The 27,329-nt window shown below is 37.4% G+C and overlaps 1 protein-coding gene across 1 annotated transcript in view; it reads left to right on the forward strand.

Annotated features, from left to right (window-relative positions):
• The first annotated feature begins 17,657 nt into the window (after positions 1-17,657).
• GSL8 (glucan synthase-like 8) overlaps positions 17,658-27,329 on the forward strand; it is a 67,510-nt gene continuing 57,838 nt past the window's right edge. The window contains exons 1-15 of the mRNA XM_086559960.1: positions 17,658-18,104; positions 18,193-18,290; positions 18,453-18,616; positions 19,844-19,967; positions 20,344-20,454; positions 22,080-22,205; positions 22,840-22,929; positions 23,563-23,660; positions 23,750-23,867; positions 24,832-24,960; positions 25,699-25,766; positions 25,859-25,937; positions 26,698-26,790; positions 26,872-26,974; positions 27,145-27,268. Of these exons, the coding sequence (XP_086416086.1) occupies positions 17,870-18,104; positions 18,193-18,290; positions 18,453-18,616; positions 19,844-19,967; positions 20,344-20,454; positions 22,080-22,205; positions 22,840-22,929; positions 23,563-23,660; positions 23,750-23,867; positions 24,832-24,960; positions 25,699-25,766; positions 25,859-25,937; positions 26,698-26,790; positions 26,872-26,974; positions 27,145-27,268 (1,760 nt within the window). The 5' untranslated portion in view covers positions 17,658-17,869. The remainder of the gene's footprint in view (positions 18,105-18,192; positions 18,291-18,452; positions 18,617-19,843; positions 19,968-20,343; positions 20,455-22,079; positions 22,206-22,839; positions 22,930-23,562; positions 23,661-23,749; positions 23,868-24,831; positions 24,961-25,698; positions 25,767-25,858; positions 25,938-26,697; positions 26,791-26,871; positions 26,975-27,144; positions 27,269-27,329) is intronic.

Here is a 27,329-nt window from a genome sequence, read left to right on the forward strand (position 1 = left end):
ATTAATTAAGTGCAAAAAATAATTTCGATATGTTTAATACATACTTTTGGTTCATAATCTTAAGCCAACTCTGTAAACTCTTCTCGTGTAAGGAAATTATCCCAAATGAAAGAAGAAAATCATGTAACCTTTCCTTAAGTAGGACTAGCAGGAAGAAGAAAACACCAAAAATTTCACCTAATTTCAGAAGGGGAGGGCGGCATTGTAATAATTTAATGCGAACAACTTCAAATCCAAAATGCAAGATGTAACCCCACACCACTTGAAGCAAAAATCTGGTTAAAATTGAGAGTTCTATGTATTGCCTTGACTGATCCAAAGACTCTTATGGCTTTCATTTAAATCTAACAAAAATCAATAACAACAGCAAATAAAAATTATAATTTGGGAGAAAAAGAGGCACCTTTAATTTTTCTCCAAGGATATGCACAGAAGATGCTAGAGAAGGTACAACGAAGAAGATGCCCTAGGCTTCGAAGGTGATGCCCTAGGCTTCGAAGGTGATCGGAACACAGTGGTGTAACTGCGATTTCCTCAATTGTTAACTCTACTAGGTCAAGGATTTATTATTGGATGATTTTCTAACCATTGATTGATTTATTATTATTAGCTTCGAGCTCGGTCAGATTTTTTTTAAGAAGACGGGATGGAGTGGTTTCAACACAATCCATTTGTTGGGAATTAGGAAAGGAAGAAGAAGGTAGGAAGTAATTGTTCTGGGGAAGAGGAGGAGGGGTTGAAGGAGAGAAACCCCATAACCTAGCGGCTGCTGTGAGAGAGAAAGAGAGATTTTCTATTTTTACATACCGAGCGTGATTTTTTTTTTTTCCTTCTTTTCGAAATTTCGATGTTATTTTGGTTTTTTGAATTTATAACACTTCTCCGACGCTTTCTAAGCGTTAGCAATTAATTCGGGAAATTCAACCAAATAAAGTAACGCTTTACAACATTGCCAACGCTTATTTAGCGTTGAAAACTTACTAACGGTAAATAACCGTTGCAAATCAAAAAAGGTGCGTGTTACAAATATCCTATTATGGTGTAGTGGAAGCTATCGGACTCAAACACGTGCTCTGGCAAAATTCTTCGTCGTAATGCCATTGAAGTTTCTGAGACAACTAATGGTTTTGTAGACTGTGGGGGAGGCGAGTTTGAAGAAAAACAACTAAAACAACGGTGGTGGTTACTTGAATTGGGGGCGGTTTTTCAGAGTTAGGTTGGTGGTGGTAATGGTTTAAAGAAGATTTTAGTTTGATTTGATTATCTTGGTGTGGGTGTAGTTAGGTTTTCTTCTCTCTCTCTATTTTTTTTTTATTTTGGTGTTTAAGGTTTGTTTTACCTTGATAACCGGCGGGATTGACGAAAAAGAAAGAAACCGTGCGTTTGTTTTTGGGAAGGAAGGGAGACCTTACGGCCGTGCGGTCGCGGTTTGGGCCCAAGCCCAGTTTGAATTCCGAAATTTTTCGATTTTTCGCGCAATTTCAAACTCAATTTGCTGCTTCGTTACTGGCCCGATTTTGGCGAATGAGTTATGGAAATGATCAGTAGAGAATTTCCAATCCAATGATCCATAAAACACTCAATTTCAACCATGGGTGACGTATAAAAGGGTAGAAAAACACCTCGAAGTGCGTGTGTGATGTAAGTTATACGAACGAAGGAAATCTAAGTTTAGATTACACTACAAGTAATGGGCCTAAGCAACACAAATGGAAAGTTCGAGCAATCCAGATGGAGAGACCGATTGCCCACCCCCAAACAAATTTTTAAACACAAAATTTGTTCTAACGCGAGTCGTTTAAAGTCAGATTCCCAAGACTTGTTGGATTGCTATTTCTATGATTAAGAATTTTCTATTATTATTTATTTTATTTATTTTATTTTTATTAGTTTATTATAAGAAAAACGAAAAACAATAAATACATAATTCACCCCATAGAGGAACATGACTCAAAAACTGAGAAAACGTGCAAAAGTGGAAAACGTAAATTTTGTTAACTGTGGACTTAGGTTCCGGTACTTACAGCCACACACTCCATAGGGAGGGCCCGGTTACCTGAATGGTGCACTTACCACTATATGGAAGTGAAGGAAGTACACCAATGACAAAGGTCAATCCTCATAGACGTGGTCCTCGTAAAAGGACTTCCTTTACATCGAGGGACGAAGTTCGTGAAAATGTTTTAACCTTTGACCATTAACTTGAAAGGTATGCTTGTTGTCATTTGGATTTACCAAGGTGATTGCCCCGTAAGGGGGTGACTTGAGAACTTAAAAAGGGCGGACAACGGGTTTTTAGTTTTCCGGGAAAATATGTAGACGGAGTTGTAAAGCAAGACCTTTTGACCGACCACAAACTCTTTTAGCAAGATTTGCTTATCATGAACACGTTTCATGTTAGCTTTATAATCCTTCGCGAGATCGTAAGAATCGCCACGGATTTCTTAAAGCTCATTCAATTGCAACTTGGCGTTTGACACCTGCCTCATCAATATTGAAGTTAAGGCTTTTTATAGCCCACGAGCACGGTGCTCTAATTCCACGCAAATGACATGGTTTCCCAAATACAAGTCTAAAGGGAGACATACCTATAGGAGTTTTGAAAGCAGTTCTATCGCCCATAAGGCATCGATAGACGCTTTTAACCGATCTTTCCTATCGGGGTTTACACTTGTTTCTAAAATCTTTTTGATTTCCCTATTAGAAACTTCTACTTGTCCGCTAGTTTGTGGATGATAAGGAGTTGCTACTTTGTGTGTAACTCCATACTTTTTCACTAGGGATGCAACAACTCGTCTTAAAAATGTGTTCCACCATCACTAATGATGGCTTTAGGAATGCCAAACCGACAGAAAATATATTCTTTAATAAAAAATACAACTGTCTTTTGGTCATTGCTACGGCAAGGCAGGGCCTCTATCCATTTAGACACGTAGTCCACGACAACTAGAATATAAATGAAACCGTGGGAAACAGGGAAAGGACCCATGAAATCAATGCCCCAAACGTCAAAAATTTCTACTATTAAGATTGGATTTAATGACATCATATTAAGTTTCGTGATTCGCCCAAGTTTTTGGCAACGAATACACGTCTTGCAATACACTTGGGCATCCTTAAAAAGGGTAGGCCAATAAAATCCACATTGAAGCACTTTAGCGGCTGTTTTCATCCCACTAAAATGGCCACCACACTCTTTGTCATGGCAGAACGATAGAACTTCATTGTATTCCCACTCGGGAATACAACGACGAATAACTGATCCGCACAATACTTAAAAAGGTATGGCTCATCATCCCAAGAGTATAACTTAACTCGGCCAAGAACTTCTTACATTCATTTCTTGACCAATTATAAGGCATAACATCAGCCGCTAAATAATTTACAATGTCGATATACCATGGTCTTTGAAAAAATCGCGATACGATGTTCATCATCGGAAAAGAGTCCGGTATGGACTCAGAATCACTCTGATCGTCGTTTGTGAGTCTAGATAAGTGGTCGGCAACTACGTTTTCGACCCATCTTTTGTCCTTTATTTCTAATGTGAATTCTTGCAGGAGAAGGATCTATCGGATTAATCTCTGCTTAGCATCCTTCTTTGCAAGAAGGTACTTAAGGGCTGCATGGTCCGTGTAAACTAAAGTTTTAGAACCAACCAAATAAGGACGAAACTTATCTAAGGCATAAATGACAGCTAAGAATTCTTTTTCTGTAGTTCAATAATTTCGTTGAGCACCATTTAAGGTTTTACTAGCATAATAAATAACAGTGGACTTATTATCTAGTTTTTATCCCAAGACTGCACTAACTGCATAGTCACTAGCATCACACATGAGTTCGAAAGGTTTAAACCAATCGGAGGTGTATAATTGGTGTAGAGGTTAGAGGACTTTTAAAGTTTCAAAAGCCTGCGTACAATTAAAATTAAAATCAAAGATTGCATCTTTCAAAAGCAGATTAGTTAACGGCCTAGCTATTTTCGAGAAGTCTTTAATAAACCGCCTACAAAAACCTGCATGGCCTAGAAAGGCTCTAATATCACGGACAGTCCGTGGTTTAGGTAGAGTCGCTATCTTATCTAGTTTGGCCTTATCTACTTCAATGCCATCACTAGATACGATGTGACCTAGTACTATGCCCTTTTTCACCATGAAATGACACTTTTCCTAGTTTAAAACGATGCTCTTTTCTTCACACTGTGTCAAAACCTTAGGCGGGTTAGACAAACAAATGCGTGAAGGAGTCTCCATAGATATAAAAATCATCCATGAAAACTTCCATAAAAGCTCTACCATGTCACTAAATATATGAAGCATAATCATTTGGAAGATACGGGAGCATTACAAAGGCCAAAAGGCATTCGTTTATAGGCATACGTTCCAAAGGGACATGTGAAGGTAGTCTTTTTTGGTCATCAATATCAATAATAATATGAAAATAGCCCGAGTAGCCATCCGTAAAACAATAAAAAACATGACCAAACTAGGCGCTCGAAAGCATTTGATCTATAAGCGGTAAGGGAAAGTGATCCTTTTCGTGTCATAGCATTTTAAACGTCATGAATCAATACAGATCCTCCATTTCATAGGACCTTGTGTGACAACATAGTCACCCTTCCCATTTCGTACCATGGTAACTCCCGATTTCTTAGGAACTACATGAATGGGGCTTACCCATTCGCTATCAGAGATTGGGTATATGATACCCGCATCGAGTAATCGTAATACTTCTTCCCTCACCACCTCTTTCATGGCTGGGTTCAAGCAACACTGAGGTTCGCGAGAAGTCTTCGCGTTATCCTCCAAATGGATACGATGAGTGCAAATATTAGGGTCAATTCCATTAATGTCGGATAGGGACCAACCAATCGCAGACCGATGTTCCCCAATCACCCGGATTAAACGTGTCTCTTCATTCTTAGATAACAGAGAATATATAATTACCGGATGACTACCATCCGGATCAAGTTGAATATATTTTAACTCTGGGGGAAGAGGTTTAAGCACTGGGGTGGAAGGAAAGTCAATAGATGTTTCGTCGGGGTCCTCATTTTGCATAATGAATATTTGCTTAGGTAGCAAGTCGTCATACTCAATATGTGGAGCAACCGAAGGGTCTACAATTGGTGTGGACTCAAGGATGGTGTTGACTTCCTCTAAGTAGGAGTCATTTACAAAATCTGAAATTCCAAAAGAAAGGAATTTGTACATATTGTTTTCGGGAAACGTGTTGTTAAAATAATCTTGAGCTAAACTCTCGATCATGCTAACCTCCCCATCTATAGATGAATCTGGTAATTGTTTCATCATTTTAAAAACATTTACCTCAACTATAAGATGGCCAAAAGATAAGGACACCTTACCATTGCGGCAATTTATAAGTGCATTGGCAGTTGCCAAGAAGGGGCGCCCTAAGATGATCGGTATAGAGTCGTTGGCGACTTCTGTATCGAGGATAACAAAATCAGCAGGATAGTAAAAATCCTGAACCTTAACAAGCACGTTTTCCACTACACCCTTAGGATACTTAATTGACTGTCCGCTTAATTGCAACGTTTTTTTGTAGGTTGCATTTCCTGTAGACCTATTTGTTTATACAAATAATATGGGAGTAAGTTAACACTTGCTCCCGTGTCTAATAAATAACGATCGTCGTGTGAGAATCTCCTAAGGTGCATTTTCTGATAGGGCGACCGGGGTCCTTGTACTTAACAATTCCATTATTTTTGGGATAAAGTTGGGAATTGTTCGGTTAGAAAGGCGTCTTTAGGTATGTTGGTCTTACGCCTAGTAGTGCACAACTCTTTAAGAAACTTAGCGTGGTTAGGGAGCTTTTTAATAGCTTCGAGAAAAGGAAGGTTTATTGTTAGATTCTTGAAAACGTTCCTAATCTCCTCAAAGTTTGTATCCCTAGTTAGCATGGCTAACTTCTAAGGGAATGGTGGTTTCGCTCTATATTTAGCGTATGGCTCAACTTGATATGTTACCTTGGCTTTCTGTTTCTTAGTTTGTTGTTTAACTGGTACCTCTACAGTGGTAGGCTCTTTAGTTTTTACTTCAGTATCTAGTTCGATATCCGGTGTAGGGAGTACTGATGGGGTAACTATAGGCATAGTTACTTTGTTATCAACCACTCTTCCAGAACGGAGAGTGGTGATGGCATTCAGTCACCTACTATTGTCGTTTCCGCATTACTAGTATTACCGTTTACCTCAAAGGCGTGTTTGTTGTTTTTTAGGGTTGGGTATCGCTTGTCCGGAAACACGCCTTTTTGGTTGGGCTTTCTCTTGGGCTAACCTGTTGTATGCCCCGATTTATGGATTGTAAGATCTGTTGGTTTGACCGAGTCATTGATTGGAAAAGTTGTTGGGTAACCTGTATATAAAGGCGCCTATACGATCCGGATATGATGGTGTAGTAGTCCGCGGTGGTGCGACCGAACTATCTCACGTTGATTATTTATGGGTGGGTTGTGATAGTTACTATTGTTAACCGGAACGATACCTCTATTGTTTTTAAACTATTATAATTACCCCGACCTTGTGCTAAACCTTGTCGTTGGTTGCACTTGGTTGTTATAATTATTATAATTTCCCTGACTTAGTCCCTGGCCTTGCCTAGGTGGAGCTTGATTATAGTTGTTCGCTTGCCTAACATTTTGGTTATTAGACCCTGGAGGTGAAACTTGTTGATTGTTTCGCCAACTAAAGTTGGGATGTTGTCTCCATGGGGCATTAGGAATAGGATAGTTATTAATGGAGTAAACATTATCTTGCTCTAATTGTTGTTGTTCATAGGCGAGAGGACAATAGGATTCAGGGTGCTCAGGACTCAAACAGGACATTACATGGGTTGGAGTTAACATTCATGACGGGGATAGGCTTTTGTTGCACGAAATAGTCTCAACTTTTTAGTTAGAGATTCGATTAAATTTTTAGTTCTAGATCGGGTTTCATCTCAAACATACCGGTGCCTTAACTGTTGAAGAAGAACTAACAGTAGCGGGGGATATCATCACTACCCCCAATTGTTATTACGTTTAGTTTGATCTTCTAAAATTTGTAAGCCTCCTCAGGTTCCTTTACTTAGAAACTACCCCCATTCATTATGTCAAGGACTTCTTTATGGTGATGTTGAAGTCCTTTGAAAAAGGCACGAACTAACGTGTCCTTTGCTAGGTTATGGTGTGGACACTCAATAAGCGGATCGATTGAAACGATTCAAGCCTCGAGAAAACGATTCATGAGGATTTTGTCGGAAAAATGAATCTTGGAAAGCATCTCATCCGTTTTTAGGGGTGGGTAAAAATGTTCCATAAACAATTTGAACAAGTTTAGGCCACGAGTCCCACAGAGTTAGGCTTTGGGCGGTTAACCAAGACGCCTTATCGGGCTAAGGTGAAGGGAAATACCCCGGTTTAATTTTTCCGTACCAACCGTAGGATGATGGAATGTTGTAAGGACTTGTTCAATCCTACGCATGTGTTGGTAAGGTTTTTCATGGTCTAAACCATGGAAAACGGGTAACAAATTAAATATGTTTGGGGAATTGAAAATCCCCCAATCGGTCTCTGCTAGAACGATGCAAGATTTAGGGCTATCGCCAAGGCTTTGTAAAAGTCGGAGAGAGGAGTCTCTCTTTCTTCAGCCATTGTGTCAAGTGTGGTTGGTGGAATAGTAGTTAGAGGTGTAGTGATTGGTATACTCGATAGATTTGTTTGTTGACGTTGACGTTGACGGTTAATTACGTTCGGTGTTTTTCTCCGACAAGACCTTAATCTCATGCAAGTCTAAGTCTAAACACGACAACAATCCAAACAATCTTGATATATTAGTATGAACCTCTAACTGGAGATGCGAGGTATGGAATAAAGGAATACCTGATAGCGTCCTTGCTTCGCTTATGAATATCGTCTTGTTTACGCGTGTTCAGTGTAAATAGCAAGTTAGAACACTGAAAAACTTAAAAATCGAAGTTCGAAACAAACCTGTAGAAATCCGGAAAATTTTGCTTAGAGGCGCTGGTCTTGCGCGCGTAGAGGCGTGATGGTCCGTGTAACTTGAAATTCCAGTGTTTAAAGGCGGGTCGCGCTCGTGTTCCAGGCTATAGGGCGCAGGTGCGCTCCTTATAGGTGCGATCGCGCTAAGTGTAATTTTGTCGCAGAATTTTTCAACGCTGAAACGGATAACCACAGTATGAATCAAACAAGGGTGGGTGGGTTTAATTGGACTTAAAAATGACTAATTTTACTATGAAAACAATGCTAAAGTGCAACTAAGATGGTAAATGGCATTTGATAAAACATAAAATGAATAAAGTTTACCTACTGAAATGAGCGATGAACTCAAAACGTAAGTAAACTAAAACTATCTTAAGATCGTATATGTTTATCAAAGTTTATACTCTCAATTCTATCGAGATAGAGTGGAGTAACAAATTCGTTCCACTCCTAGTGCTCTAGCATGGAATGTTTTCTCGTCTAATTAGTCGGTCTTAAGTCTAATGAGAGCTTTACGAAGGGTGTTATACTACGATACCTATATGAAATTGATTATGTTGAATTTAACTACGAATGCTATGGAAATATTATTCTTTTTGAATCTAGATAAAGGATTAGAGGGGAATCGAATCCACCTCGAATCCAACTTAATAACCTAGCATAGATTCTTGTATCTTGATTCTTACGTTCTTACGGCAAGAAATTCGAGTTCTAATCCCTAGTGTTCATGGCATTTCTACCGAATACTAACTAGCATGTGAGGTCGTCCACCCATTCTCATGGCGAATCACGACCTTCTAGATTGGAATAGATTCTACAATGCTTCTACACTATACCACTAAGTTTTCATCAAGGCTTCATCAACCCCTCTAATGGAGGTTTTAGCCTTGAGTCATCAAACCATCATTTCCCATTGAATTATAACTACACATCATATTAAAATTCTAACTTAACTAAATTAACCAACAATGTTTCAATCTACTTAAACTACGAAATGATAATTAACAAGAATTAAAACTAGATCTATAAATTGAGATGACAAAAATCGAAATTGACAAAATAACTATTTTATTTATCTAATCAATCAAGAACAATGATTCAAAGACTTAATCTAAAACAAGAATTGAAAATGGAACTAAAACTTAATTAAAATACTAGAAACTAGATCTAGAATTATCTATATTGTTTTAGGTCTAACTAGCTACCATTAACAAAGAGCTAAGCTTTGGTTTTTATACTTTCAGATCCAAAAATCGTGCATGGGCTTGGAGCCATGTTTTGGGCAAGAGAATCAGGCCCAAAACCCAATACTTTCTGTCAAAAAAGGCCTCTTCAGCTGCAGTTGGCTTCAACAGACTTTTCGTCTACTTTTGCTCCTCTGATTGGATCAAGGCTTAGACCATTGGAAAGCTCTTTCCGAGCCAGTCGTTTTGACATAAGGTAGGCCCAATTCCGAGGTCTGAGTCCAAAGATATGGTCTTCGGAAGTTCTGTTGACTTTGTGCACTATTTCTGCACGCGTGGACCTTGACTCTTCATCTTTTGACCGGGCTTTACAGAGGCTTTGACTTCTTGAATCTTGGCCTTTAATCACAGAACTCCTTAGCAACCGACCTTTGCTCCTTTATCTCGCTAAAGTGGCACATTTCTGCACATAATGGACTTTTACACCTGAAATGCATAAAAACACGTAATCAGTATTAACTCTTAATTATTTCTCACATAATTGGTCTAAAAGTATGACTGTTACAGGGTTAACACTACAGTTTTGGGCTCTTATCAATGATCATCAACCAACCACATACCAGCTTTCACAATTTCTAAACATGACAATAAGATTTAACCATGACACTTTGTTGTGCTAGTTAGCATCCTTAGTCGGGGATTCAATTGCATTTCACCTATGCGGCTTTCTCAAGGAAACCATGAGTATAACCAACAACTTGAACTACATACTACTCTCCAATAGCATCTTCCTTCAACCAAATATAATGTATGTATAGCTGCAAGCTAAGTTACAACACACACAAAAAGATAGCCAAAATTTAACCAAAACCAAATCTTGATGCCATGCAATACTAATAGAATATCCATATATAGTAGAAATAAAAACAAAATGAACATGTTAAGTGATGAGACTATTGTAACGCCTGTATTTAAAATACGTATTTATTTATTTATTTTTATTTAAAATTAGTTGGACTGGATTTGGGATACGTGGGCCTGATTTCTAGGCCCAAGTCTGTGTTGGGCTTAGGTTTCAAACCCAAGTATATATTCATATTTTTTCAGAGAATAGGGATTTTTAGAAAAAAATAAAATAAAAATGGAGGCGGAGATAAAAGCTTGATTGCTAGAGCGTTGGAGCGCGACGATTTGGACTAGGAGGGATTCGTAGAGCTTTTGATTAAGTGAGTAGTTATTTTTGCTATTTTATTGAACCCTACAGTTGTTTTACGTGTATACGGAGATATTAATGTCTGTCTAAGGTTCCGTTTTATTTATGCTTATTCTCCTGTTTTATTCGGCGTCCTGTCTGTCGTGTTGTTAAAACTTTGTTGAAATCTGTCGTGTTGTTAAAACTCAAAACTCTGAAAGTTGATATTGAACTGTCGAACTCCGGAGGCCATTAATGGCATCACGAGCCGGAGATAATGGAATCGTCCTGTCTTTTGGTTGTTTAAACTCTTTATTTTGTTTTGGCTTTGTATCGAGTTGTTGATGTCAGGGCTGTTGAAGCTCTGTCAAAGCTTGGAGGCGTTAATGGCGTCGAGATAGTTTGGTGAGGAGTGAGGAGTGAGGAGTTTGGATTTTCGTGCATATCCCAAGATTTGGTTTTGATATAGGTCAACACCGAATCGATTGGTGGTGGTTGGTGGTTAGCATGGGTGCTGGCGAAGCTTTGGAAGGGCGTTAATGGCGTCGCCAAGCCAAAGGAACAAATCGTCTTGATGGGTTTGCTTGAACTCTTTTTTTTTATATTGTGATGTTAAATTGTTGGTTGTTGATGTATGATAGAATGCTGGATTGGGTGGGGGGCTATCGAAGCTCGTAGAAGCCATTTATGGAGGTCGAAAATTCTAGATCTAGTTTTGAAGAAGAATAGGAATTGAATGATTTGAGGATTTGGCTTTATTAAATGTTGTTGGTTTTGGATGGGGATTAATTTCGGTTGGTTTTTGGATTGTGGTGTGTGGAGGTTTGTGGTGGCCGGACGCGAGCTGGTCTGGTGGAGGGGATGACCGAGATTTAGATCTGGTGCTCCCAGTCTCACCTATTCTAACTCTAATTCGGTTGGGCCTTAGGCCGGAATCTATTTGGTTTGGGCCGGTTTCAGTTTTCGGGTTTTAGTTTTTGTTGTTGGGCCGACTCACATTAGTTTTCTTTGGACCGGTTTTTCTATTTTTGTTTTGGGCTTGGTCCATATGTTTTAAAGTGGGTCAGGTTGCTTCACTAGGCCAGTTTAGACTTTTGGGGCCGGGTTCTAAGGTTTGGGTTTGGGCTTGGCTAGTTGGGTCCGAACCATTTCCTTAGTCATGAGCCCATGAGCCATGCACCTTTGCCCTTAGCCATGAACCATGGCTATGACCCTGAACCTGTTGAACATGGAAACGACAGTTTGACTTTGACATTGACCGTTGACTGTGGAATGTTGACTTTTTCCAGATTTTTCACATATTTAAGAATATGGACAAATGTAGTAATAAAATATTGTCGAAGATTGTATAATTTTGTTTGTCATTATCTAATTAGGATTTGACATGAGTAGTGTGTAAAGAATATAAATATTGGCACGTAGCAAGAGGGGAATTCTTATAAGACTTAGATATATACATTTTATGAGAATTAAACTACACATAGACTCAGATTCATGGACTTTAGTTTTGGGCTTTTTGACGGTTGATCAGTTTGACTTGACTTGTGATTTGGACTCGAATAATTATGTGTGATGTTTGGACTTGAGTTGTTCTTTCTTTTTAAAGTCGTTCCATTTTGACATTGGTAGAATGGACATATATTTTGATTATTTATTTAATATTTGTATGGTGCACAAATGGAAATAATGTGTGCCTTTGATGGGGAATTGAGTTCACATAAATATATTGAATGAATATATTACATGATTGATTACTATTATGAGTTGCTACTTAAATAAATTGTAGTATTTATGAAGGCTTGAGATATTGTATATGGTGTAATGCAATATATAATTGGCACGTGAAATAATAAGTTTCGAGATTTGATATAGAGATATTTGGATGTTGTGCAATGAATAGTATTGGCACGGGATAATGTGAATTGTATTATAACGAGAAACGTTGAGCTTCAGTACAATTAAGTATACTGGTATGAGATAGAATAAGAATTATTCTGAGATATAAGTGTATGACACTTGCATAAATTACGTAACGAAAATCTTAGAACCTAGCTACCACAACTCATGTGATTTGGCCCTTGTAATGGACGTATGTGATATGATTGGCCTTTCGAGCGTTTCAGTGAATCTGAATGGCCCTTCTGGCGTAAGTAATGTGATTGGCCTTTCTGGCGTTTCAGTGAAGCTGAATAGCCCTTCTGGCGTAGCCGAATGGTGGCTTGATTATTCCGTTCGCAAAATTAGAACGAGACGCGCGATATTTTATGCCGAATAGTGGCAGTACTTACATAATGACTTTCGTGTGAGGGTTATCTAGTGTGCGGCATCCCGCTCAAGGTAGTTACGCACGGAGTGATTCATTATGTGAGGGGAGGCATGTGGATGTACATGTTCGGCGTTGGGTAGCGATTGTGGTAGCTAGGGAAACTAGGTAAGACATAGATACGATGTGATTTTAGGGACACACAAATAAAGCCTTAAATAATATTATTATGGTAATATGTTGGTTAATGATATATCTTTAAAGATATGATTGTATATAGTTTTGCCGAAGGGTGGGTCAAACTAATTACTTGTGCAGAGATGACCCACTCTGTAATTAAGCATGAAATGCGATAAGTATAGAATATGCTTTGGCCGGGTTATTAGTTTAGTTAGAACCTAAAATACCGTGGAGGAACTAAATGCCTTTTATTACGCGTATGGTTTGTTGTGTTGTTAGTGGGAAGTTAAAGGCAACTCAATGGAGAAACTACCTGCCTTACTTATTGTAGTTAAGAATGTCATTATTAGTTGTTGGAAGTTAAAAGATCGGATTGGAGGAACTAACTGCCTTATGGATTGTGTATGTATATGTATAAGTATATGTTGTATTTTAGAGCTACTCACACCAACATTTTTATAATGTTGACCCAATTTGCATGTTTGTTTATCGGGTGTGTTCATTAAATGAACATAGTTGATAAGTCTTGACAGGTTTAGTGTTGAAGAAGGTTGGTTGCTGCTTGTTGTTTGCGTTAGCGTCGCATTTCAAGATAGGTTTTGTTTTCCCTTGAGGTGAAATAGATTTTCAGTTGAGACAATGTTATTTGTATTTTCATTTGTAATTTTAAATAAAGAGTTATTGAAAAGAGATTTGTAACCTAATCTATTTGTGAATTTTTGTAATAAAAATGACTTTTGTTTAATTGAAAATTTTTATTGGTTTTTAATTATCCGCATATTTAAACTGTTTATGGGTTTTTAGAAGTTGATAGTGCATCACACTTCGAAAATCGAAGAGTCGGGAACAAATATTGTTTTTCCGAATTCTATCGAAATTCAGGATGTGAGAACTATCTAATCATTAGATTATTGAAACAAATCAGCATGTACCATGTTTGGCTATAGGTTATGAATCTAAGGACCAACTAAGTAGTTCATTTGAGGAAGAAGTATGCAAAGGGTCCAGGAATTGAGGAAAAACTAAGAAAGTACCTGTTCACCTTCTTCCTCGCAATATCCCATCAAAGCAACCAAGTTCCGGTGATGCACTCTTGATAGTAACTCAATTTCTGTGAGAAATTCTTTTTCACCCTGTAATAAACCTTCAAGTGCACGTTTGATAGCCACAATACTTCCATCAGCTAAAATAACTTTATACACCTTCCCATAACCTCCTTGGCCAATCTGAGTAGAGTTATTGAAATTGTTTGTGGCCTGTGCCATTTGCACAAAAGTGAAGTCCTGGACACCATCAACTTTGATTTTGATCCTTGACACCGCAACGGTTTACATAGATATAACTAATACTATTTTCTGACAATATATAAAAAAATATGAACTACAAAACTATTATCGATCCATCTCCAAGAGCATATCTACTTTTTTCTCTATTACAAATTTGTACATTTAATAAAAAGAATCAACAACATTCACACGAAAGCTTCAAAACTCTCACAGTAGGTAATACTTACATCGACATTTACATAGATATAACTAATACTATTTTCAGACAATATATAGAAAAATATGAACTACAAAACTATTATCGATCCATCTCCAAGAGCATATCTACTTTTTGCTCTATTACAAATTTGTACATTTAATAAAAAGAATCAACAACATTCACACGACAGCTTCAAAACTCTCACAGTAGGTAATACTTACATCAACGTTTTCTTGAAATTGTGCGTTGTTTTTCAGCTTTTCTTCTCATGATAAGGATGAAAACAATTGCAGTTAATATAATCGCACCTGCCACAAACCCCACTACTATGTCAGAAATGGCATCTTTGCTTATCCTTGATTTAGGAAAATCGAACACCACTGCAGCAGAAATAAGAATCGTGAACCAGAGGCCAGTCCGTGTCTCGCTTAGTGGTGAATATCAGATCAGCGAAGAACTCGTGGGTTTTGGCTTTGGGTGTTTTATTTTTTTTCGGTTAATAGTAGTCGAAGATATTTTGGGTTTTAAGGATTTTTAGACACCACTGTAGCAGAAATAAGAATCGTGAACCAGAGGTCAGTCCGTGTCTCGCTTAGTGGTGAATATCAAATCAGTAAAGAACTCGTGGGTTTTGGCTTTGGGTGTTTTATTTTTTTCGGTTAATAGTAGTTGAAGGTATTTTGGGTTTTAAGGATTCCTAGTTGAAGTCGAAGGTTTTTTTTTTTTAGATTCAAATTTTGTGTTTGAATGATTCATAGTTATCGCAAATTGGTTTAAAGATTGGGGGTGTAATTGTTTTGTTCTTATTATATGTATCTCGAGTAAATCTAACGTCAGATGTAATTTGTAGTAGGGACTGACTCGCAATTAATCAAAATATTATCATGACTTTTAATTAACTTTGTGTACCCACTTAAAAATAGTGTTGACGTGGCTCCTAAAATCGCATAAGAGCATTTTCGCCCACCGTACAAATAAGGGTGTGTTTGTTTAGTGGCAAATGGGGGTGGCAAATTTTATTTTCCCACTAGATGCACCTTTGCTAGTGTTTGGGTGGCATTTAAGGGCACTGGCAAACACTATTCCCTATTTGTCGGCAAAATAAATTTTCCCACTATAAGTGGGAAAATAGAATCCACCTCCACCCCTAAACTCTTTTGTCAGCATCAAAATCAATGAGGGTGTGTTTGTTTAGTGGCAAATGGGGGTGGCAAATTTTATTTTCCCACTAGATGTACCTTTGCCCGTGTTTGGGTGGCATTTAAGGGCACTGGCAAACACTATTCCCTATTTGCCGGCAAAAGAAATTTTCCTACTATAAGTGGGAAAATAGAATCCACCTCCACCCCTAAACTCTTTTGCCAGCATCAAAATCACTGAAATTTTCCCACTATGACCAAAACATTTGCCACCATCAATCTATCGCGACTCATCTTCTTCTCTCGCCAGATCTCTCGTGTCTCGACAAGTAATCTCTCTCTCATCTCTCACTTCGGCTCAATTTCTCACTCAACAATCTCTTTAATCAAACAAATAATTTTGACTCAAACAAATAATTTTTCTTTTTTTTTCTCTCATTCTCAGATTTGGATTCGTTCTCACTGTAATCTCTCACTAGCTCTCGCCAGCTCGCTGCCATCAAGTATGATTTTGGATTTGATTTCTCTTTCGGGGTTTTGATTTCGTTTTTGATTTTGATTTTGTTCTCTTTTTGGATTTGATTTCTCTTTTAGGGTTTTGATTTAGGTAAAAGATTTTCTAATGCATGGTTTGTTTCGGTGGCTACTCTTGAAAATGGTAGATTCTTGACACTAGATCTATGTGAAGATGGATGTAAAAAGAATTTTGTATATGATGTCCAAACCGCAAAGAATCGAGGAATTATGGTCACAATAATGTATGTTGAACAAGGCTTAACATCAAATAAGAAATGATTTGGAAAAATTAAAATGATATTGGATGTCTTGTTTTGGTATTCATATATGTGTGTTATATTGTTTGTTTATAAAGTAGGTGGTGATATGAATCTTTTGAGTGGTGGTGGTAGTGTGTTGAGTGTGTGTGTTGGAATTTGGTGGAGTGGGTGTGTTGAGTGTGCGGGCTAGTGTTAAGTGTGTTGTGTGTGTGTTGGATTTGGTGGTGTGTGTATTGAGTGTGCTAGACTAGTGGTGTGGTGGTATTTTCTTGTTGTTGCTTTCGGTATTATTGGGTGATCTTTGCTGGGTGTTCGCTGCGTTCTAGGTGTTCTTTGCGTTATGGTGCCGCCATTGGTTGATGTGTCTTTGCGTCTTTGCGTCTTCTTCTGCCGCTAGTTGATGTGGTGGAGTCCGCCGCTATTGCTATGGTCTTTGGGTCTTCTTCTGCCGCCGCTAATTGTCTTTGGGTGCTCCCTCACTTCTTTGGTTGATGCGTGCTAGGTGTCTTCTGCTGCCGCTACGCTTAACGCCGATGCTATCTACGCGCCTTCCTTTGTAGCTTGTTGGCCGAAGCTTTTGTGTAGTGAAATGGTCAAATGGTTTATGGTTTGAGTTTGAAGCTTGGTCATGCGTGGGCAATTCTGCGATTGGGGTCTTTTTTGTTTATATGTATTCGAAATGTGGTAATGTGATTGATGGTTCTAAAGGGTTTGAGTTGTCTTCATGGAATGCATAACACTGGTGAAAAACCAAACTTTAGGACTATTGAAGTTGGCTTGCAAGCTTGTGGTAATTTAGCCGATATCTTAAACGAGAGATGTTTACATGGTTATTCTTTAAAAACAGGAAATAGGTGTTCTAGATATGTGCAGTCATCATTGTTGTTGATGTACTCAATGTGTGATAGCACTGAAGGAGCCCATGTTGCTTTTTTGTGAAATACCGAACAAAGATATCATCGGCGTCTATGCAAGAAGTGACTCCATTAACTATTACTATTAATGTTGAGTTGTATTGTTTTTATTTTGTATTTTATTTTTAGTTTTTTTTAGATTCCATTGAGTTTGAAAACAACAAAATTATATTTCCAAAAAGTTGAAATATTATTTGCCATGGAAAAAAAATTATGTAAACAAACACGGGCAAATCCCATATTTTCACACTATAAATTTTTGCAAACAAACACTGACAAACTGAAATTTTCCCACTACAAATTAGCCTGGCAAAACTCTAGTGGGAAAATGCTGGCAAATCTCATATTTTGCCACTAAACAAACACACCCCAATAGATTTAGAGTCGACCCAGCCACAACATTAATTCCTATCGCGCTAAAACGATTGAACTGAGCCTGAAATTTGGCCCACTGGACCATTTGGGAGTTCGGACCCGGAACGACTCTCTTACCTCAAAAACCGTTGAAAATAAGGGGACATTTGTACAGGACCCACCATAATTACGAAACTTCCTTTCCGCGAACTAAACCAGCACAAAACTTGGCACATTGAGTACATGACTGAAACAAATTTCCGTTCCCCTTTTTCCAATTTCTAATACCCCGTCCACTTTATTTTATTTTTTATTTGTAGATCTAAAATTTCATTTGTTGATACGTCTGAGAGAGGGTTTTGTCTAGGGTTAGGAAATAAGATGGGAAGTAGGGGCCCCGGTCGTGGTGTGTATTCGAATTGGGAAAGATTAGTACGAGCCACATTACAAAGAGAACAGCTACGTAATGATGGTGGTGGTGGTCATGGGAGAACACCTAGTGGTGTGGGTCTTGCTGGTGCTGTACCTGCTTCTCTTAAAAAGTCTACTAATATTGATGCTATTTTACAAGCTGCTGATGAAATTCAATCTGAAGACCCAAATGTTGCCCGGATTAGTAAGTATTATTATTATTATTATTATTCTTCAAATTATTTATTAATTATTAATCACTTCCTCCCCCCTTAAAAAACTTGGATTCCTAGTGTGTGAGCAGGCATATTCAATGGCACAAAACCTGGATCCTAATAGCGATGGTAGAGGGGTACTCCAGTTTAAGACTGGTTTAATGTCTGTAATTAAGGTATTCAAGTTTTAATTTTTTGTTTTGTTTTGTTTTACGCCATAAAGTTTACAAATGGATAGAGGTTGGTTTGAATGTGTATTTTCTTTATGAATTTTAGTCTAAGTACTGTTTCTGTGTCTTATGGTCTGATTTTTGGGCATTCATGTTTACAATATGCAGCAAAAATTTGCTAAGAGGGATGGTGTAAGAATTGATCGTAATCGTGATATTGAACACTTGTGGGAATTTTACCAGCTCTATAAGAGGCGGCATAAAGTGGATGATTTCCAAAGAGAGGAGCAGAAATGGAGGGAATCTGGAACCGTCAGTGCCAATTTAGGACAGTATGTCCCACACCTTTTTTATTTTTACTTAAAAATTTTGTGTAAACGATATTTCATTGTTGAGATGCAGAGTACAACGTATATTGAATGTTTTCGTATCTAATGTTAAATTGTGTCTATGCATTCGCAAAGTATGTTTTTGTTTGCTCTCTCTCTCTCTCTGGGACATGATTGTTTAAAGCTCTGTGTTCGTCTAGCTGATCCCAAGTCCAATTAGTTATCGGTTTTAACATGAGATTTATTTTGTCATCAAAACCAGCTTATCTTCACTAACATACTCGAGTCCATGATAAGTTGATACGTAAGCCATGATAAGATGGAGAGAAATGTTTCTTCGTTCCACCTGTCTTCTCTCTTCTCGTTTTTCACTTCTCGTTTTTCCCTTTGTTTCACTTCTTTGGGATGAAAAACTTAACCGAAAAGTGTCTATGAGCGGGGTTGTCTGTATCCGACATGAGCCCAACATGATTGCCGTGTGTCCAATTTCAGTTATTAGGAAAACATGAAGTGTCGTTGTTACATAAAGTACAACACAGGTTTTGAAGCATGTCTGTGTCTGTAGTCAATATTTTTATGTCCTTCAAGCAGTGTTTAGAAAACTGGACCGGACCGGTGGTTGAACTGGGGTCCAACCGGAACCGGTAAATTTTCGGTTCGGGTTGGTGAAAACCGGAACTTTTGGTTGGACCCTCAGTATAAAGCTAAACTGGGGTTGAACCGGTGAACCGGTTCGGTTTTAAACCGAGAAAAACTGGACTGGCCAAATTATAATTTTTTTTTGAAAAATTGATAGTGTGGGGAGTTGAACCCAACACCTAAACAAAGTAGTCCAAGCTCCAAACCAACATGCTATTATGTGTTTCTTGTAGAATACTTCCATTTTGATTTATAATACCAATTAATACTGAATTGAAACATGTATTTATTCATTTCATTTTTGTAATTATATAATTTATTAATTTTTTTGCTAAATAAGCATCAATCTGTCCAACCGAGTCGAATTATGGTTGAACCATTTCAACAAAAAATCGGTTTGATTACTGGTTCGGTTTTCAAAACAGTGCCTTTAAGTACTTTCTCTACCATTTTTAATGGTTTTCGTGTTTGAGGTACTGTTCTATGGATTGAAAGTGAACTGTTTTGATTGATAGAAACTAACCATACAGTGCATGTTTGCTGAATTATTATTTTTCTTTGAGGTGATTTGGTTGTTGATTCTTGTTTCAGGCTTGAATCAAAATCTTCCGAAATGAAAAGGGTTTTTGCTACCCTAAGGGCATTAATTGATGTAATGGAGGCTCTTAGTCGAGATGCAGATCCAGATGGGGTTGGCAGGAAAATAATAGAAGAGGTACGCTTTGAGCTTCTACTTTATTAGTGTGAAGGACTGAAGGTCCACATTCATGCTTCTAGTTTATATTTTCTTGCGCACATTAATTTGTTAACTTTCAAAATATCCTGCTATATGAAGCTGGTAAATATCCAAACATGAGCTGAAGATTCATTTGGAATGTCTGCAGATATAAAGATCTCGGATAACATTTCAGTGAAAAATTTAAGTTATTTATTTGTATTATTTCTTATGTATATCATTAGAAGCTTAATCTTCCATTTCCAGCCTTCAATAATTTAGCTCTGGTTACCTAGCATTTCATGGTGTTAAATGGCATTTGTTTTGAATTGCATGGTCGGTTGATAACTACTATTTCTTTTGTGGCCTAATGCAGTTGAGAAGGATCAAGAAGTCAGATGGAACATTGACTGGAGAACTTTTACCATACAATATTGTACCGCTAGATGCTCCATCTTTAACCAATGCTATCGGAATGTTTCCTGAGGTGAGTCTTGGCCTTATTTGGCATCTCGGTTTTGTGTATGATTCTTGATTGCTATCTAATTTAACAGATAGGGCATTGTCTTAATACTATCACTTTATGCTCTTTAGTTGTTGGTTTCTTCCAGAAGCTTAGTTGTTTTATCATTTATTTGGACTTTTTAGATGGGTAAAACTATTTCACTGAACACCGTGAAATAGGTACACGAAGGTAATAGGAGGAGGTGTCCAGGCATTATGTGGTAACGTGAAACTATGGCAATCTTACTAGGTTGGTTAGCTAATGTTGCAGATCATGGCATGAGTTATCTTTAGCAAGAAGATAGGAATAAAAGTCCAGAAGGACGAATTATGTGTATTTAAAGTAATTTATATTTTTTATTTTATGTAATAAGAGAAAGTACACGTTGATGGCATGTACGTATGCTTATGTACAAAGGGTCAGCACTACTATGAAAGGAAGATAGCTATGTAGAGGGTAAGAGACAAAGACGGTGTTTGAAAACACTGCTGGATGAAGTCAGCTTTCCCTTTTTCTTTTACTGATAAATAAAGAAGCAGTTATATAAATTTAAATATAAGAGCAATAAATATAAGAGCAATGGCTTGTATTGAAAAGATTGGAAAAAGAGAGTTCCTGTGGTTGAACCCATTCATATGGCGATCAAGACAAGTATGACGATGTTGGTGATGGTTTTAGGAAATTAGTTTCTTTTTCTAATCAATAAAATAAATTATAACTACTGAAAGTACATATCAGAGTGCATCCAAGAAAGGGGTTCTTTAACTTCCTTTCTTCTCAAGAGCTTTTAACTTCCATTGGATTAGTGACGATAATTGTCCATTATTTTTGCTCTATTAGTACCGTAAGCTCCCTGCTCCCAAGCAGAGGGAGGTTGCTAGGGCCATCTTTTATCCCTAGGACTTCTTGGAGGTCTTCCTCCACTAGCAGGTCCCATATGGTTATTCCTTGGTTCCCAATGAAATTTTGAGATCTAAGAATCCTCAAAAGAGCTGCAGCTGAACTTGGAAGGCTAACCTCTTAATTTAATGATTTCCTGGGAAGGGACTCATCATATGGCATCCTACTCACAAAGATGAACCAGGAGCCATCCTCTATAGCAAGGTGCTAAGATGGAACTGGAACCATGATTACAAATCTATCCCTAAAACATACAACAAATATCTCCATGAATACAGTTGCCACTCATCCAGGTACTAGGACGTCCCAACTTAGTACAAGATATCTGAAGTTCTCGAAAAACCCGTCCATTGACCCAAGTAAATAAATTTGCGTTCACCCATTTGTTCAAAAATGGGTTTATTGTCTTAATTAAAAACTCAGAAGGCTCATAGGGTTTCTTATGGAAATAGTTCAAAAACATTGTGGCAACCTTGTTCTATATTCTTGCCTGTATATTGGTTTTGTTTTGAATGCTGAGAATATTCCTTCGTAAGAATCCTTGAGTGGGGTAAGGACATTATTTTTAGCTTTTGTAAGTTCTTTCTTAACTTGTGTAGCTTTTTTTGAATCTTGATTTGTTAAATGTTGCTTTACTTAACAGGGAAGCATTTAACTGAAAAAAAGGTTGAATGACAATATTGTTGTTTTTATAAATTTTTGTGCAGGTGAGAGCTGTATTATCAGCAATTCGGCATACAGATTACTTCCCTAGGTTGCCTGCTGATTTTGAGGTTTCTGGGATGCGAAATCTGGATATATTTGATCTCTTAGAGTATGCGTTTGGCTTTCAGGTTGGTTCATGTGTATTTATACCATCTGTTGCGGGTGCAGTCTTGCCTCATTTTGCAGTTCAAGAACATAGTACACACGCTCATATTGTTAATCAGAACATTGAATAATGTCATATTGTCATTTAACCCTTGTGAAATCATGAGGAAGTATGCCCTGTCTGTTGAAAGTAGCTTTTCCATATCCGGTTTGGGAATTATAGGGCATTAATTTGGAAGTGGTTCATTCGAAATGATGAAACCTATATTTTTGCAAGGGCTTAAGAAAGTACTTAAAGATGTTTTCTTAAGTCCTATTTTTTTTCTCGCTAATATGTATCTTTAAGTACTCACTAAGAAAACATCTTATATATATATTTATATTATCTATTGAAATTCTCATGTGGCCTTGCAAAATGCGGAGGTTGATGACATCAAATGGTGATGACTGAAACATTTAACGATGCAGTTCATTCAAGTTGCCTATGTTTTTCTTTTAATTTTCGGAAATGGTTCATTCGAAATGATGAGACCTATATCTATAGTCTGTTGTCTACATTAGTTGCACTAATTCTTATTGTATATCTTTTTATATTCTGGACTCTCTACTTAGTTCTTTGGCTTCGGACAGTAATGCTTTTGAATTCTCTTTGTGCAGAAAGACAATATTAGGAATCAACGAGAAAACGTGGTTTTGTGCGTTGCAAATGCCCAATCTCGTCTTGGCATACCTGTTGAATCTGAACCAGTGAGTACTGCTTATGATTACCGTTTGGAAAATTTGACTGGCCTTATCGGAAATCTTTTAGATGTTTTGATTGCATGTCAATTCTACATGATAAATCATGTTGATGAAATTAAAATCCAAACAAAACGAGTGTACAAGTGTGAACAACGAATAAGATGAGTTATGCTTGTATGGCAATATATCTTCATCTAGGGTTGTCTCTTTTTGATGGTTCGTCAAACTACAGTAAGAGAGGCTCCACTTGACCTTTTTTGGGTTAAAGGTGTTATCGGTGGAGGAGGTGATTCTTTTGATCAAAGGATTGATATTCTTCTGGTTGAAGCTTTCGGATGATTGGGCAGATACATCGTTTGGGAGCTTTGTCTTCAGATGGGATGTGTTGGGGACTCTGTAGTGTGATTCTTGGAGTTTACTATCTGTTTTATCAAAAATATAAGGAAAACACCACAAGCAAAAAGTCTAGGATAAGTTGTTTCTTATTAGCATTTTCCATTGCTTTTTCTTGTGTTATATTTTATTTAGATTCCCCTAGATGTTTGTGTTGTCCACCCTTCAATTTATTAGTGTTCACAGTTTCCACTTCTGATATAACTCACCTGTTTTTTCTTTTCCTAAATCTTTTCCCACTCTCAGAAAATAGACGAGAAAGCTATAAATGGGGTCTTTTTGAAGGTACTTGATAACTACATGAAATGGTGTAAATACTTGCAGATACGCCTTGTATGGAACAGGTAGCTTTATTTGTACTCAGCATTACTATTTCAGATTCCATTGTGTCCTTCCATGAACTGATGTGTAGTTGTGCTGTCTGTGATAACAGCTTGGAAGCAATCAACCGTGACAGGAAGCTTATTTTGGTTTCTTTGTACTTCCTTATATGGGGTGAAGCTGCAAATGTTCGCTTTGTTCCTGAATGCATTTGCTATATATTTCACCATGTGAGTATCTTAGAAAGCTGGTCAGATTGGTTTTCCTATTTGAATTAGAGTGACATGCTTTGCTCAATAGTCAATTCAACCTAGCATGGGATGGTTCTGTGTTTGGTTAACTTTAATTTGTAGCCTGATCCAGAGCCAGTCTGATACGATCTAAATTCAAGGCACAACCGTTCCTGAAAGTGGGTAAAATATATATGGGGCTTAAGTGAGTGGAGTTGGAGATGACAAAAAATGCGGGGTTTTTATGAGATCAGTGGGTGGAGTTGGATAGGGAATTAGAATCTCTCTCTTACAAGACCATCAAATGACCTCGAAGTGCATGCGATGGCAAGTTTAAGTGGTATTTTTATATATATTTGATTTTGAGCTAGGGATGCTCCATACATGGGCTGGGAAAATTCTCAGTTGTAGAAGGAATCGTCTTTTGTGCAATTTGAGGGAGGAAATATGTGATCTCCAAGCTGGCACGCTGAGCATGGTCATGCCCAGGGACGTTAAATTATGTTCTAGGATCTTCTTATTTTCTCTATCTTTTATAATTGTTTTATCTTCTTACTCTCAACATCTCATTTCATCATATTGTAAGGTTTCATGGCTTATTTGTAATTGGGGTGCTATTGCTTTGTAAGCTTGGATGTTAGGTCTGTCCTTATTTGGGGATGGTTGTGGACTTGTGGTGTAGCTTAGTTCCTTGCTAAGCTAACCTAATGTATAAGGGTGTGATATTCTTTTGTAATGGAAAATATCTTTTGATAGTCAAAAGAGTGCATATAGTAAATAGATCACAAAAAGAACTGATTTGGTTCTTTCTCAAATCCTTTTATGCGAGTATGTAACTATGCAAAATGAACTGATAGTGTTCTTTCTTAGTTGCAGTATACTGTTTATTCGGCTATGCAAATATCCTATAAATGCTTTCCTTGCATATAGTAATAATGAATTGAGGATAATGTGTAATATGCAGATGGCAAAGGAGTTGGATGCAATTTTAGATCATGGTGAGGCTAAACTGGCTGCTAGCTGTATAAAAGAAGATGGAACCGTGTCGTACCTTGATCAAATTATAAGTCCAATTTACAAGACAATGGCAGTGGTTAGTTTATACCTTAGTCTATGGTTGTAATTTTGGTATTTAGGATTCCCACCAATCCGTAATATTTTGGTAGTATAGTGAGGTCATGTATAAGGTAGGTCATCTCCGGCAGATGAGAGAGAGGCACCTTTAACTCTATAAGTTCACACCAGGGAATGTTAAGATGACATTAGGAACTTCTTACAATGCAACTGATTTTTGTCCTTGTTCTTATACTATTGCAAGTGTTTGGTGAAATTTGCATCTTTGACCAAAATGATGAATGAATCACCTTGCATGAGACCTTTTGCATAGATTTGTGATAATGGTAGAGTCCGATGATAATTCAGGTTTCAAACATATATGGGTGTTTGCCACATCTATCTTGTGTTTATCTTCTTTTTTTTTGTTCTTTTAGGAAAGATATCCTTATCCCTTAATGTTGATTCTGGACTGTAATTTGGGTTTCATCGACTGATAATTAATTGACATTGCAAATGCTGTGACAAGAAACACATGCGCCGTTACTGCATCTCCATCTTGTGTCTATATTCTGCTTGTTCCTGTCAGTATGCTCTGATTACTGAGTCTGTATATCACTTTTACAAAAGTTAGTACTGCTTCAAGTACGAGTGACAATATTTGATATATGGGATGTTTCCAAATTATAATGCTGAGATTTGAAATACGTATTTTTGTGGTCCTCATAGCATCTGCCTGTGTTCATTTTCTACTTGGTTGTCAATTTCATGGTTGCAGGAGGCCAACAACGGGAAAGTTGCACACTCAGGGTGGCGGAATTATGATGACTTTAATGAATATTTTTGGTTTGTCTTTTGTGGCATTTGCTTGATTATTTTGAGATATAGCTATTCCACATGCAGATTTATATTTTAATCACTTTGCAATGTTATTGTAGGTCACCTGCTTGCTTCAAGTTGAATTGGCCACTGAAAAAGGAATCTTCATTTTTAATGATGCCTAAGAAGCGGAAAAGGGTTTGTCTCTAAAATGTGTTTTCTTCCGCTCCTAATTGTAATGTAGATCTTAATTGGAAGAAGCAACAATTGAACAAATCCACATTGAAAATAATGAAGAACCCTAGCTCTCAAAGAAAGCCCTAACAGTCTCTCATTTAATTTATTTTCTCAATAACTTTAACTCTGACTTAAACTGAATTACTAGCCCTTTGAAAATTAGGGTTTTACCTTGCTAACAAAGTAAACTGGTTACAAACATGGCATGTGGCGACACTAATTAATAAAGTCAAAGAAACACAAGCACAATTAAATAGATGTGGATGCCTATTATGTGCGTACCCTTGGGCTTTACTCCTACTATTGGTCTGATGTCCACATCACCAGTGTTATCAAAATCGTACGATTCACGTTGAATCGTACGATTCAGATCGAATCGAAGGGACAGAGAGTCAAATCATATCAGTAAATTTGTGAATCTATTGTGAATCTTACGATTCACGGTTTGATACGATCTATGATTCGCTAAAAAAGGAAAACAATTCTCGATACGATTCATGAGTTGATAACTATGCACATCACACACACACACACACACACACACACACACACACGCACAAGAGGATGTGCACGTGCGATACCGACAGAACTATACAATGAGATGTCTCCATTTGCTGAATAATTTGTTGTTCCAAATGTAATGTTATCTAAGTTTGAGGCATATATACTGTTTATGGTTGGTTTATTTTTCTTTTATTTCTTTGGTTGAATAAATTGACAGACGGGGAAAAGCACCTTTGTTGAGCACAGGACATTTCTTCATTTATATCGAAGTTTTCATCGTCTATGGATTTTTTTGTTCCTAATGTTTCAGGTAAACTTTTATTTGGTTGATTGTTCTTGAGATATTGTGTTTTGTTCTCATTTGTATGGAAGTTTTTGTTTGTCATTGCAGGGTTTGACAATCATAGCTTTCAACCATGGACGTATCAACCTAGATACTTTTAAGGAAGTACTTAGCATCGGACCAGCATTTGCTATTTTGAACTTTGTCAAGAGTATGCATCTTTCGTTCTAATGTTGATTTTCGTCAAAGATTTTGGTCATATATATCCAATTTCGTGGTTATAACTGCATTTCTTTGATTCTTTACTGCGCAGTTCAACATGTTTCGTCTTGCTTCTGCTATTTTTATATATTAATACTAACACACTTACTGTATTTATAGGTTGTTTAGATGTCCTGCTTACATTTGGGGCTTACACAACTGCAAGAGGCATGGCAATCTCAAGGCTTTTCATTCGTTTTTTTTGGGGTGGCATCAGTTCAGTATTTGTAACATATGTGTACCTGTGAGTCTTTAACTCTTGAAAGCATATGCCTTTGTGCTGAATGTATTACTGCCTTTTCTAT

This window comes from Coptis chinensis, chromosome 5, assembly GCF_015680905.1.
Source record: "Coptis chinensis isolate HL-2020 chromosome 5, ASM1568090v1, whole genome shotgun sequence".
Classification (NCBI taxonomy): Eukaryota; Viridiplantae; Streptophyta; class Magnoliopsida; order Ranunculales; family Ranunculaceae; genus Coptis; species Coptis chinensis.